This window comes from Maylandia zebra, linkage group LG15 (genome assembly GCF_041146795.1).
Source record: "Maylandia zebra isolate NMK-2024a linkage group LG15, Mzebra_GT3a, whole genome shotgun sequence".
Classification (NCBI taxonomy): Eukaryota; Metazoa; Chordata; class Actinopteri; order Cichliformes; family Cichlidae; genus Maylandia; species Maylandia zebra.
In genome coordinates this window covers 41,635,437-41,650,264 of record NC_135181.1, presented here as the reverse complement: position 1 = coordinate 41,650,264, position 14,828 = coordinate 41,635,437, and the positions used below count along the sequence as shown (strand labels likewise).

General features: G+C 45.0%; 1 protein-coding gene across 3 annotated transcripts; it reads left to right on the top strand.

The window, feature by feature from the left end:
* Positions 1-313: 313 nt before the first annotated feature.
* On the top strand, positions 314-11,598 carry LOC101468115 (uncharacterized). Of its 3 annotated transcripts, none has more exons than XM_004561568.4 (5): positions 314-2,028; positions 5,246-5,442; positions 6,064-6,208; positions 7,070-7,375; positions 9,890-11,598. In XM_004561568.4, the coding sequence occupies exons 1-5, from the start codon at positions 418-420 to the stop codon at positions 10,043-10,045; spliced, it is 2,415 nt and encodes an 804-aa protein (XP_004561625.3). In that variant the 5' UTR covers positions 314-417; the 3' UTR covers positions 10,046-11,598. The 3 variants fall into 3 exon arrangements, with proteins under 3 accessions (XP_004561625.3, XP_004561624.3, XP_076730613.1); XM_004561567.4 differs by having other exon boundaries at positions 5,228-5,442; XM_076874498.1 differs by lacking the exon at positions 9,890-11,598 and having other exon boundaries at positions 5,228-5,442; positions 6,064-6,224; positions 7,070-7,197.
* The last annotated feature ends 3,230 nt before the right edge of the window (positions 11,599-14,828 follow it).

Here is a 14,828-nt window from a genome sequence, read left to right as displayed (position 1 = left end):
TGTGACTGGTGCAGCAAACACACGAGCACCTAAGCTATCCACGCGTGTACGTAACTAAAACAAGCTGCGTGATATTTATTGTTGCTTTTCTTTCATTCTTGGCTGCCTTCCGTTAATTTTCCGGTTAAGTATCAAACTGCTTCTAAAGTAAAAAGATATTTGGATACTGGCGGTGGCACTACTGCAGTCTTGCCATTTTCCTCATCAGTGCTCGTGCTGCTGGTCCAATATTCAGTCCAATACTGCAGCCTTTCTGGCAGGGAGCGCGCCTCCAAATTTACCCTCCCGCTGCGCTCGCTCCCCGTACCTTAAAAAACGCGTGCACGGCTGAAGGTCACTTAAACACAAAAGGCTTTCAGCGCTGCGGTCCAATATAGCGCATGCGCGCTGCCGGAGGACTGCTTCACAGACCGCAATATGGCGAGAATGCCTGGCAGCGGAGACACGGAGCAGGAGCAGATGAGCTGCCCCGAGAGGAGCAGGGATGAGGAGGAGGAGGAGGAGGAGGAGGAAGATGAAGATGAGATTCAGGAGGTCCAGATCACCGGGGAGGAGGAGGACGAGGAGTCCGACAGAGATGGAGTGGAGTGGGAGTCAGGGAGCACAGTGCTGGACTCCAGCGGTTCCGCCGCGCAGACACAAGCGGTCGTTATGCGGAGTATGGACCGAAGGGAGGAGGGGGAGGCGGACCCACTCGGCAGCAGCATCCCCTCCGGGCGCGAGTCTCACCCGGAGGGAGAACTTCAGCGGTCAGAGCGAAACAAGCTGAGCGAGAACACCCGCCTGGCCACCAGGTACGCCGTGAGGATCTTCAGGGAGTACCTCAGCGAGAAAGCCCAAAGTCCAGACTTTGAAACTCTGGACAAGGATGCGCTCTGCGCTGTGCTGCGCTCCTTTTACGCCGAGGCGCGCTCCAAAAGTGGACAACTGTACAGCAAGTCCTCCCTCATCAGCATCCGGAGCTCTCTCAATCGGTACTTGAACGAGCCGCCCTACTGCCGCACCTTGGACCTCACCAAGGACCCAGAGCTGCGCAGCGCCAACCTGACCCTGGCCGCGGTCATACGGAGGCTGGAGGAGCAGGGTGCCGGTCCGGTGGTGCAGAAACAAGCCATCACGCGCTCGGACCTGCGGAAACTGTACGAGTCCTCTGTGTTCAACACCGACACCCCGTTTGGGCTTCTGAACAAAGTCTGGTTTGAGACCTGCATGTATTTCTGCACCAGGGGAAGAGAGAACCAGCGGGAGCTGGAGGAGGACTCGTTCGGCCTGGCCGTGGACGAGGACGGAAGAAAGTTTGTGTATTTTAAAGCTCTCGGACCCTATCACAAGTCCCGCTCCGCCGCCTGGACCAAGAAGCGCCCGGACGCAGACGAGGACACGCTGCCGCGCATGTACGAGACGGGCACGGAGCAGTGTCCGTACGCCAGCTTCGTCCGGTACGTGTCCAAACGGAACCCGCTGTGCAGGGCGTTCTTCCAGCGGCCCCGGGACCACTGCTGCGCGAGCGACGTGACGTGGTACGAGAACAAAGCCATCGGGAAGAACCTGTTGGGCACGAGAATGCAGATGTTGTCGCGCGCTGCCAAGCTCTCGAAAACCTACACCAACCACTGCATCGGTGCCGTCTCCATAGCAACCCTCAACAGCATCGTGGGGGCCGCGGGCTTCAAGCCCTCGACGACGCTTTACGTTGCCTCGGAAACGGTCAATGGTCACGCGCAGTCCCACCTCCAGCTCGTGATCCCGTACCTGCGCAGGGTCAGCGACGCTGCGGATCTGAATCAGCAGCAAAGCACAGAAGCAGAGACGTCGAACACATCGCCTACATCAGCAGCAGCAGCAGCAGCAGCGAGGAGGGAGAGCAACGAGGACGACCCGGGAGCTCCCTCTGCCAAGAAGCGCTGTGTGCGCCCCGGGACGCGCGCCGAGTCGCCCGCGGAGCCGAATGAGAGAGAGTCGGTGCCTGCCACAGCCACGGAGTCCCGTCTCGCACAGTCCGGCGCCCGGTCCCCTGTGCCCACAGAGGTAACCCGGAACATGTTGGTCCGTTTTCATCTGTTGGAGCTTCAAGCCTCCCGTGTTAAACCCGACAGCCAGTCAGTCCCGTACCGATGTGACGCCCATCTTTAGGAGGAGAGTTAGTTAAGAGCGCAATAAAATATTAAACTAGTAGGTGTTTAAGGTGGGCTGTAATCTATGAAAAACTTTATTTGAACTGCTTTATTAGGGGCTTAAAGTAAAATTAAAATAAACAGACGCTCAGGAAAAGCATACCTATTCGAGTTGGCTACCTTAGTAAGCACTCTGACTTTATTTCTCTTCTCGGGCAAATACAACGTGATGCCTTTAAGAAGTACATCAGTATCAGGGTGAACTTCCTGTTACAGGGACATCTGGGATCAGATCAGCCTAATAAATACAGAGAAATAAATAAAAACAAAATACAGATGCCAAACCATTGCACCCTTCATTTACAAAGCAATTCATCACTTTTGTGTTATTTTCACGTCGTATAATCTTGAACATGACATAAAACATCTGTAATCATGTAGTTTACTTCAGTGGTGCCACAGTGTGAAAATCGATGCACATAAAGACCTACAAACACTAACCTGGAAGCCTAATTAAGCGTTCAGTTCTTTAGATCTAGGTTGTAATTGGATACCAAAACATTACACGTGCTCAGTTTTTCAGTGAAATAATGAAAGTAGAATTTAGCTTAAAGTCCTGTACCAGAGTTTGTGCACCCTTTATTCTGAATTACAAACATATAAAACCATTTGCACAACATCAGCTCTAGTGCTTGGTACGAGGGAAAATCATTACTTTGTAGTCACAAATGTTTATCACTAAGGGCTGCACAGAAATATGTACATGCATTTGTCTGTGAAGGTTCTCAGTCATGCAGGTCATCGTAGTCTAAGGAGCTTGGAAAGAAAAGCGTCTGGACTCGTTTAAGTTGCTTGAAGATGTTTCTCCTCTCACCCAAAAAGCTTCTTCAGTTCAGTTCCCCCAGATGTACATGCATTTGTTTGTTTTTAAATCAGTAGTAAGTGGATAAAAAATGATCTGATTGTACATTTTTATATTTTTGTTACTTAAGTTGCTCTGACGTAAACATAATGCAGAATTACAGAATCTCACCCTGTAGGAAACTGTGTTGTCCATGTGGCCCAATCATGTGAGGAGAAGCAGTGATTTGTCTTTGGGAGTGTCCCTCTGTTGCCAAGGGTAACTATACCTGCTGATGAATTTATCCACCATGCATTAGTGCCATAGCTGCAGGGTACAGACTGCTTGTTGGGCAGTCACAACACACACACACACGCACACACACACGCACACACACGCACGCACACACACGCACGCACACGCACGCACACACATGGATTATATAGATGTGATCATCTGTACCTGCTATACATCGTGTGAGGCCGGTGTCTCAGCTGTTTGTTTGCCCTTCATGGTGCTTACTCTGATATTTATTCATATGTAATTTGATCATATGTCATATGTACATACAAGCAAAGAATTAAGCAAAATGTTAAAATTATGAATTAGACAGTTGAACTGTTTGCGCTCTCTGAGGTTATAAAATTAAGGTCAAGGGAGACGAGGCAGGAATGTGAAAGGTCACAGCAGAAATCCTTTAACGGCACCGAGTCATTCAGGAGGAGCTCGGAGTAGAGAGACTCGTCCTCCACATTAAAAACTACCAGCTGAGGTGTTTTGGGGATTTATCTAAGATGCCTCTTGGATGCCGTCTAGATGAGGTGGTTCCTGTATGCTCTTCTGTAAGGAGACCCTGGGAAAGCCCCAGAACAAGCCAGAGAAGAGTTTGTCTACTGTCTGGCTTGGAAACACCTCAGTGTCCTCTTCAGAGAGCTGGAAGCACTGGCAGGAAGAGGAAGGTCTGCTTATCTCTGCTTAAACCGCTGCTTACACTCTTACACTGCTGTTTTCTTTAGCAGTGCCGGTCGTTGATTACTTAGCAAGTTAATCCCTTACATATTCATCTGTAGCCCTTATTGTAGAATTGCTCCATATTATCATAACATATAAACTGGCACAGTGCTACAGCTTATGTAGCCAGTAACAGCAAATGTTCAGGGCATATCCTCACTGCAGACCATTCACATTTAGTGTTCAGTGTAGTTGAACTGACATGAACACCATCGTTTGGAGCAGAACAGGTTTGAAAGGAGCCGTTGGAACAGAATGAAAGGAAACGGCGGATCAGTCTAGAAGAGCAGAGTGAAAGCCCAGAGGACGTGTGTTCCCAGCCTGTCAGCCACTGGCCTCCTACCAGGCTGCCAATTGTTTCTTTCAGAGCTTAATGATTTGTTTCGTGCCAGACACCTGGCACTATAACGTAGCCTACAAGGCAGTCAGGAATAGCTCTGACCGAGCCGTATCTGTGAGCCTGACAGGATGTCCTTGTGCTTCTTAGCTTCCTGTCAGGCTCCTGGCTTTACCTGACAGTCCCGAGTCTGCCTGGCAGGAACTGTTCTAAGCAACCAGCTCCTCTGTAAAACTGTTCAGGTCAGGTTTGCCAGCCTGCTTGCAGGTTTTTATACAAACATCGACGAGACCCAGTTTGGCTTCAAGCGCAAAACATCTTTCAGGAGCTGCAGATAGATGCATTTATTATGGAGCATGACTTCATGACAACACGCAGAGATTTCTCTAGTTTAACCTGCAGCAACCAGCTGTTCACATAAAGGTTGAGGGTGCTGCACTTTGGGTTGCAGAGGTGGTTGTGCAGTTCGCCTTGTTGTCTCCAGCCTGTCCAGCTCGGTGGCAGAGAGAGGTTTGCAAATAATTGCTGCATAATTTATAAACACAGATTGCCAACATGTTGCAATCAGTTACATTTGCTCTGCAAGCGGTCGCAAGTTAATACATAACTCGTGGGCGGCGATGAAAATGAGTATGCTGAAGGGGACAAATCTCCCCTCTTTGCTATATTTCCTGCCTCTCCTCAATCATTTTGATTTATCACAGATTGCACGTAAACGAAAACTTGATCCAAACTGATAGCAGGCTGCCTTGTTGCTGCCTTGTTGCTAAATTGTTGTTTAAACAGACACATAGCAGTTCCATGACTTGGTGATAAATATGTTCCAATGTATTAACTGTAAAGATAACCTATGTCCATGGATGTGGAGATATTCATGGTTATGTTTGGTCTTTTTTTCATATACTGGCACCACCATCACTGCAGCGTGTATTTGTGTCCCAGGACAGACGTAGCAGCGGCAGCTGCAGCAGCATGTCGAGTCAGAAGCTGGCTTCTTGGTCTCCGATGTCTCCCCCGTGTACCACGGGAATCCCAGCACCAGCTCAGCTCACCAAAACCAACGCACCAGTCCACATTGATGTAGGAGGACACATGTACACCAGCAGCCTGCCCACACTCACCAGGTACCCCGAGTCAAGGTGAGGCACACATCCAAGCTTTTAAAGTACATTCCCCCCATTAAAATACACAGGATGGCTGGTGGACGTATGAGTAAAGCTAAGGCTGTAATCCACCTCAACACCTCAATATCAAAAGCTCTTAATCAACAAATTAGTTCAACATTACTGATTATTTTGAATATCTGCTACCTTAATTATCACATTTCAATACAAATGGATATTTTTCCTATGATTCAGGAAACAGAATTTTAGTATATTGAGTTGGTTTTAATGGCTTCTCTGCAAAATATAGAAAGAGTTTGCTTTTCAGTTATTTGTTCAGAAAGTTTAAATCTGTGAATAGTTTAACAGGCAGCGGTGATCTACTTCCTGCTTCATGGGGAAAAGGTGGCCTGCTGTCCACACATTAAGGAAAATGCAGATATCTCAACTCATCAAACAGCGAAGATTTGATTAAAAAAGCCTCATAATCTCGATCACTGTACACTGTTACAATAAACTTGATCATCTTTGAACCTACTTTTTAAAATTAACTTAGCATTTACCCTTCAGTGAGCTAGGAAATGGTTTAGCTGCAACATGTACATTTAAATTTAGCCACAGCTGAGTGTAGAAACCTGTTTCCTTCTCTTTGGGCAGAATCGGGCGTCTGTTCGACGGCACAGAGCCCATCGTGTTGGACAGTCTAAAGCAGCACTACTTCATCGATCGGGACGGGGACATGTTCCGCTACATACTCAACTTCCTGCGAACCTCCAAGCTCCTCCTGCCTGATGACTTCAAAGTGAGTGCCTGATCAGGTACTTCCACAGTTCACCGCTGCTGCTGCGTGACCTAAAGCAGGGAAACAAATGTCAAAAGAAAGACTTGAACCCCTGTCAGAGTCTCACACGAGCCTGTCGCTTACAGTACTGAGACTTCTTTGAGTGACTCTGTTGCCCTTTTCTGTATTTTCTGTCATATTCTCTCAAACATCATAAAAATGACCAATAGATAAACTGCAGTAAAATAAATGAGTATTTGTTCCATTACTCTAGGAAGGCAACATGTTATGGCAGCAAAATGACCCCAGATCTCAAAACTGATTAATGCATGGAAGGATTTATAGTAGCAGTGGCTTAATGTTTGCATCAGGGAAATTACCTGTTATCAACATTGTGAGACTTCAGGCGAGAAACAGGCAGCAAGTCCGTGCCAAAGACACATTCATTCTCTTCATTAATTCTTCATCACAATTATGACAGCCCAAACAGAAACTGCCTGCAGCCAGCGTGTGCAAACTTCTTCATTGGCTTGTAGCAGCTTTCAAATGAATCAGAAGGTTTTGTATGTGATTTGTTTATAGAATAAATGAAAACGAGAGTCTTCCTTCGGTTAGGGTGTTAGCAGCAGAGCAGCTGCTACCAAGGCTTTAGTACACCTTTAGTACTAAAGTACTGAACGAGCGTTTATATGTGTTAATGCATTTTTTAAACTTTGTTTTTTGCAAGAAAACGTGGAGCTTTCTGCATTTTTTGGTGGGTGTTGTGTACTCATCTGCATGTGTGTGTATTTGTGTGCATTGTGCGTGTTCTTTTGGCCTGTGTAAGTCTGCACTTATGCTTCTGAGAGTGTTTTCTTGTTTCTGCTGTGTGTGTGTTTGCAGGAGTACTCCCTGCTCTACGAAGAGGCTACTTTCTTCCAGCTGGCACCTCTAAAGACCGAGCTGGAGCGCTGGAGGGCTGAGCAGGAGCGCCGGGACGTTTCTCGAGACTGCGAGTGCGTCGTGGTCCGCGTGACGCCGGAGCTCGGTGAGAGGATCAGTGTGAGTGCATCCCGGGCGCTGATGGAGGAGATTTTCCCTGAGGTGACTGATATCGTCTACAGTTCTATGAACGCCAGCTGGAACCAGGACCCCACACACGTGCTCCGCTTCCCGCTCAACGGCTACTGCCACCTCACCTCAGTTCAGGTACATAACATCCTCTGAGCCACACTGGTTTATATTCTCTCAACATGTCAGATGCTGGAGTGAGCAACTCAAAGCATTTAAGTATGTAGACACAGTCAAGACAGCCTGCAGAAGTTCACAGAGTATCGTGGTTGTTGGTGGCAGACGGGCAGCTCAGAGTGTTCCAGAAACTGCTCATCTTACATGGAATGGTTGGAAAAGTCAAAAATATCCAGTTTTTGAGCCAAAATGCCTCGTTAATACCAGACCACAGCTGACAGGAAGAAAACAGGGACTCGAATAACAGCTTGTTACAACCAAAGTGTGCAGGAGAGTGTTTCTGAATGCACAACATGTCAGACCTCGAAGCGGATGGGCTACAGCAGCAAGAGCCCACAGCTGCTGCTGTCAGCTAAAAACAGGAAACTGGTGGTACAGCTCACCTACTTTAGACAATGGGAGACTGAAAAACATCGCCTGCTCTGATGAGCCTTGATTTCTGCTGCAATGTCGGATGGAAGGTCATAATTTGACGTAATCAACATGAAAGCTTATATTCATCCTGTCATAGGTTGTTTATACACCACAGCGTCTGGACTGTTGCTTCTGTCCATCCTTCATAAAGATGGACGTGTTACACGGGACCTGGAATTTAGAAGTTCACCGTCCAGACACCCAGTGTGAGAGAGTCAAGCTAAACAGCCGCCGCTGTGATAGCTGTGTTCAATGCACCGTCTCAAGCTGCAGCTTAACTAAAGGAGTCAAGATGATATCTGGGACTCTAAAATGTGCCGTCGCCTGTTATCTGTCAGCTCCGTCTTTGGCAGATGCCACCCTTCCACCATCCATCAAAGCCTGATGTGTTTTTATGTGATGTTAGCATACTCTGAATGCTGACAGTCGGTTTGTAACAGCGCTGTGTTGAGGCGGGTGACACATTTCATCACCTGAAGGTCTGCCTTTGTCTCCCGGGGGAGATCTCAGTAAGACAGACCAGCAGCACAGAGAGCAGAAGCCTCCAGAGGGCAAACTGAGATAATGTCACCGCGTTCACCTCAGGAGGAAACGCTCAGAGAGGGGAACTAATGGACTACTTCTGAAGTGTTTGTGTTTCAGGCCAGATAGGCTGATGGGTTTCTTGAGATGGAGAGTGACCCTGGGTCCTGAGGCTCACATGTTGTTAGCAACACATTTAAACGCAAACACAAAAGAAGTGCAGAGAATAACCGTAAATCAGAAAGACACAGATTCGCTGCTTGCTTTCCTTTGTTGTCATACTTACTGAACACAAAAACATCTGGTTTGTGTCAAACACTCTTTCTAATGAAAATGCAATGATTTGACCATTTCATAATAAGTCAGGGGAAAGAACAAAAACAGAGCTCAGAAATTAAGTGTTTACGGGAGGTTTATAAAGTAAAGTTAGCCATCATGACTGACCTGAAAACAGTTGGATTGAGGTACTTCACGTGGTCTGGTAAAGGCCTAACAATAATAGAGCAAAAACCCTAACAATCAGATGACCCCGTATGAGCAAGCGCTTGGTGACACTGGCAGGATGAACTTCTGTGGAACAACCAGGCTCAGGGAGGGGCAGCCATCTCCAGAAACTGTACTGAAGAGAGCCAGAGTTTAAAAACAGCTAATAATTAAATGCAGTGTTGGTTATAAACACATAGAGAGTAAATCCAAACTGGGAGTTGGTACCACAGGAAAGATTGGATTCTGGATTTACCATTGTGTAAAGCACAGTGGCTCCAGCACACAGCCCTGTGGAGCGCCATATTAGCCTTAGTGTGTGAAGAAGACTCCCCATTTACACGAACTGAGTTTATTAGATATTATTCAAACCCCTGTAGAGCTGTACTGTTAACACTACTAGTGTGTTCTGATATCTACAGTAAGTTACTGTGATTATCATAATTAGGGTTGAAGCACTAATTAATAGCTGAACTTCACCCCAGCCTGCAGGTTTCTTCCACAGGAATGTGTCTTTCTGTGGTAGCAAGCATCTGTAACCCAGTGGGCTATTTATCCCCTTTTACCTACTTTTCCACATAGAGACTTGATGCTTTGATTAAATACTGACTATATCTACAATATCTAACGAGCTGCCCAAGGAAATCAGGTCAGATGAGTTGAAGGCAGCTTACACTGCCTCTTAAACCATACTTTACTGCAGAGGCTTCAATTTCAGAGTCTATTTCTAAACTGTTTAAATGCCTTTGTGTATTGGGGTGGTTATTATGTGCTCTGGTGCGTAAGTATTGATACCAGGGAGTATTTGGTAAAGGTGTGATAAAGTTATTGGTATGCATGATGGTGAAAATGAGTGTTTTTAATGCATGCACTTCACAGGTTCAACTCTTGTAGCGAACAACCGGGTGGAAACGCCATCAAATGCTGAACAAGTCCCACCTTCCTTCAGTATTCCTGACTCCAGCGAGACAGAGATCACGTCTAAATGTTTTGCTCTGGATCTTCTCGTTATGCCTCATTCTTTGTTGCTGTTATTTGGTTTGTGTCTGACTGCAGGTGCTGGAACGGCTACAGCAGAAAGGTTTCTTTATCACAGGGTCGTGTGGCGGCGGAGTGGATTCCTCCCTGTTTAGTGAATACGTCCTGCGACGGGAGATCCAAGGCAGACGCCCCCTGATCCTCAAAGCAATAAAACAGGAACTCCTGCATTAAATTCAGAAGACCTGATTGCACATCTGTTCTGTGCAAGTGCGTGGACAGTTTGTCACATGACACAGACTCCCTCACTGCAGCAGAACAGTGAAACAAAGCGGGACGTGCAAAACGTGGTCTAATCTTCAAACGTGAACGTAAGGTAGCACCTGAATTAAAAGACAACACGGCCATCCTTTCACCAATTTATTTCATCACATTGATGCAAGATATGTTTTCTTTCCTGTGATTCCCAAAATTGTCCACATTAACTGTCAGTCTGTGTCACGCTACCAGAGTGAAATCCAGCCATTACAGTAAATAAAGCTTTTTCAAAGAATAAATGTTTTTAATAATTTGTGATGAAATAAAAACACGCAAGAGTTGTTTTTTTTTAGATTTGTTGGAAATCAAGAACTCGATTCTCGTCTTTAAAGGTATTCAGACCTTTAACTCTGCGCTTTGTGAATGCGTCTTTGGCAGCAGTGACAGCCTCAGGTCTTCCTGTCTGCTCTTCTCGAGCTTAGATTGGATGAAAGCATCAGTTCTGTAGTCCCGCACACGCGTGCGTTATATGTAACCAATTCTCATTTTCTCCTTTAATGCACACATATGTAACCATGTGGGCCTCACATCAAATCTGTACACAAACATTTGCATTTCAGATGTGAGGCAGTGGCCCACAGATCGTCAGAAACAGGTTTTCACAGCTGATGCTGGTTTCTGTGCTTTCAACAGTTGCATTGAACAGTGTAAATATGAAGGCATGAGCCTTGCCTGCATGAACCTTTACATTCATATTTAATACTTGCGAAGACCATCAGTTACTTTTACCTGATGCAAGCGTGACAGGTTTATTTTTGGTACGGCAAAAACACAAAAACGTGTAACAAACCGAGCTTCTCAGTTATATTTTTAAGCCTTAATTTCATTTATGGCATGCAACGTTTTTACTGTAGAAGCACAATTTTTCTCCTCATGCTTTGAGAACTTACAAGAATCTACAAAAAAGAAATGAATGCATTTTGTATTTGGTTTTTCAAACGTGTTTTAAGGGACAGCGAATCAGTCCCACATTGTATATTCACGTCATCTTTTGTTTTGCATAATTACCTGTAAGATCATTTTATGAATGAAGAACTGAGACTCTTTAAAAGGCTAAATGCACAAATCTGTCATGAATTTTATTTTGAAGGCAAAACTTTGATTCTTCATTTGTTAGTGGCATCGTGCACTTTGAACAGCTCAGACATTTGGAAAATGTGCTTGTCTGACATTAAGAGGACAGATCGACCTCATATTCATGTACAAAGGTGAACAAACGATAAATAGAAATCTCCTGCCGCTGTGCAAACGGTTAACTAACACGAGTAGCCATCAATCAGATCACAACAAGAAAACAAAGGAGCACATTTTCCAAACGTTGAGCTAATCATGTAAAAATATTAGGAAAACTGGTTTGATGCTGCTTTCTGGCACTTCATTGATGACACCGGAGTGCAGGGAGGCTTCACGCCAAACAATTATGTAAGAAACCACAAAATGCTCGAGAGGACCTGGTTCAATAAAAGACATTTGCCACATTTCATGTTACTCTTTATTACCTGCTGTGCTTTAACTCTAACAGCGTCTGATGTTGGGATGCTAAGTTCAGCTAAACCAGAGTTTGCAGTTTTACATTTAACCGAACCAACACTGCGTGTGTGTAAATGACATCCTTAAACATGCGTCCACAGCTATAATCACTGCGTCTCCATAATCGACTGCAGTGTTGATCTGTGGTCATGGGCACAGCTGCCTCGTGTGCCACATGTTGGCCTTCAACTAATATTACTGAGAGAAAACGTTGAAACAGATATATAAAAACAAAGCAGTGGGATTTAAATATGTCATTCTTCATCCATCAGACATGTTTATAACCCTACTTGTCTTTTCTTGTTAGTCACAGCATAGATCTAAAATGGAGTAAGAGCGGGGCGATCGTGGCTCAAGAGTTGGGAGTTCGCCTTGTATTCGGAAGGTTGCCGGTTCGAGCCCCGGCTCGGACAGTCTCGGTCGTTGTGTCCTTGGGCAAGACACTTCACCCGTTGCCTACTGGTGGTGGTCAGAGGGCCCGGTGGCGCCAGTGTCCGGCAGCCTCGCCTCTGTCAGTGCGCCCCAGGGTGGCTGTGGCTACAATGTAGCTGCCATCACCAGTGTGTGGATGTGCGTGTGAAGGATGACTGGATATGTAAAGCGCCTTGGGGTCCTCAGGGACTAGTAAAGCGCTATATAAATACAGGCCATTTACCATATAAGAGGTGTCAGAAGGAAAACTAAAAGACTCGACGCCAACAAAGAGCAAAGAAATCCCTGCTGTTAGGCTGCTGATGATCCGAGATGTGATTCCAGGTTTATGTGAACCAGAGAACATTGTCCTTCACTCTGGGCTCATGTACAAACACCTGTAAGCACTGAACTGGACTCTGCAGTGCAACAAGCAGCAGGATCAGTGCTGGGATCAGCTGTACGTGAAAATAGCCCCGCTGCTTGATCCATTAATCTCAGTCAATGCTTTTGTGATGGAGTTTATGGTCTTTTTAATCTTACAGACCTATTTGTTGCACCACTTTGTTCACTTTCTCAGTTATGGTCTCGTTAGCGTCATAATGGAGACGAGTCGACCGTGGCCACGGTGACACTCGTGTGGTAAAATTCATCTTTTATAGAGTCTATTGTTGTCTTACTGCGGAGGCTGCAGTTAAATATTGACAAGTCATTAGCTAATGAACGTTACGTAGTGTGTTTCTGAGTAGGGCTGCCACAAACGATTATTTTGATAGTCGACTAGTCACCGATTATTTTTGCGATTAGTCGACTAATCAGATCATCATCCATTAGACGTAAAACGTACAGCTTATTGCACCAGCAGCATCTGCTCTTATATAACTATCATTAGCTTACAGCTTTAAGTGTTTAAGGTCTGTGCTAACTAAAAATAAAGACAAGATGATAGTTTATTAAATTTTAATGAAGTTTTCAGATTGTTTCGGTGAAGTTTAATAAACTCCTTGCTATCTAAAATATAACAGGACACCGGAGTAAATTCTCCAGCATCTCACACTTCTGATAATCAGCTGTCTGCTTGACGTTTATTCAGCTGTGTAAAAACTATAACTTTAATCTCAGCCAAACCGATTTACTCAGGAACAAATAAAATACTAAAAAAAAAAGCCAAACAATAACATTTTAAGTTATCTAAGTGACTCATATATATTTAACCTGAGTAGCGAAAGACGGCGGTGGGTTTGAAAACGATTTGCGGGGAGTCCGGTGTTCTCACGGCGCTAGTAAGCCTAGCCCCCGGCTCGCTAACGAGCTAGTGGGTAACAGACGTCTCCGAAAACGTCGGAGCGCTTTTGAAAATATGTGGTGTCCTGATAAACTGAGCAGATATTTGAGGTTTGCACAGCTACATTCTTGCCTGAAAATATGTTAAACGTTTATTTTGTGACCCAGAAAGAATAATAAGAGTAATATTAAAACTAACTAGCTGCCGCCATTGTTGGAAACTGCGCTGGGCCGCGCTATGAATTCTGGGACACAGCTGCTTCTTCTTCTTCTTCTTCGGGGTTTAACGGTAGCTGACATCCTTGTACATGCAATGCTGCCATCTTCTGTTTCAGTCCGTTATTACACTCTTAAATCCTGCTACTTATTCCTGCGTCTTTTGTGATCGTACAAAGTTTCAAACGACGCGTCGACTATTAAATCAGTCGTCGACGATTTTGATAGTCGACGTAATCGTGACTAGTCGACTAATCGTGGCAGCCCTATTTCTGAGTCTAATGGAGATTCTGTTTGACAAAAACTTAAAGTTGTATTCAGTGACTGAGCATACAAAGTCATTAGGAGCCAATCGCAGGAAAGCTCAGATTTTTGGCATCTGACTTAATTTTCTGAAGTTTTGTAAGACTAGAAATGTCAGGTTTGTGGGCGCTTCCAGCGGGCTGGTGCTTCTTCATGCTACCTGAAAACATCTTGCTAAGGTTATTTAAGATTGTTCCCTGGCTGTTGGTGTGGATGCAAGCGACAGGCCAGAACTGCACCGCATCACTGAGTTCAGCTACGCTTAATTACAGCAATGAGCTATCCGACTGACAGCATCGTGCCAACAGCCCATATTACAAATCAAGTCTTTAAGTAATTGTAGCACTGACCAGCTACACTTACCCTCACATCAAGCAGTCACACAGCTGATCACCTACTCAACTCAGGGTTTCCCAGTTTAGCCCAGAGGTGGGACCAAGTCATTGTTTTGCAAGTCTCAAGTAAGTCTCAAGTCTTTATCCTCAAGTCTCAAGTCAAGTCTCAAGTAATGTCAGGCAAGTCAGAGTCGAGTCTCAAGTCACTGGTGTAAAAGTCCAAGTAAAGTCACAAGTCTGAAATTTTGAATTTCAAGTCCTTTCGAGTCTTAAAAAAAAAAAAAAACCACGAAAAAAAGCATGTTGCAGTTATATGCTAAATGTAAATATTAGACCATGTAATTTTAAAATCTGTTTTTCTCAACACATGACAAAATAGTGAACTTAGAAAATATACACAAATTGTGAAATTGCACCTCTTTAAAATGCAGCTCAATTAAACCTAGCTCCAAGAATAATTTTCACCGACAGTTCTGAGATAAGCTGCATGTTGTTCTTGGATGCGGTTGTAGGACCAGCTTTAAAATCGCATGACAAAAATATCATACATAAATAAATGATATTTTTTTAAAATATCATTTAAAAAAAAAAAAACAAAAAAACTGCATCACCAACGTAGC

What these genes read in the sequence shown, in the direction of transcription:
- LOC101468115 (XM_004561567.4), top strand. Translation starts at nt 418, where the DNA reads ATGGCGAGAATGCCTGGCAGCGGAGACACGGAGCAGGAGCAGATGAGC. An exon ending in GGTCCCCTGTGCCCACAGAG is followed by an intron (nt 2,029 to 5,227) that starts GTAACCCGGAAC and finishes CCATCACTGCAG; the next exon opens with CGTGTATTTGTGTCCCAGGA. An exon ending in GCCACCTCACCTCAGTTCAG is followed by an intron (nt 7,376 to 9,889) that starts GTACATAACATC and finishes GTCTGACTGCAG; the next exon opens with GTGCTGGAACGGCTACAGCA.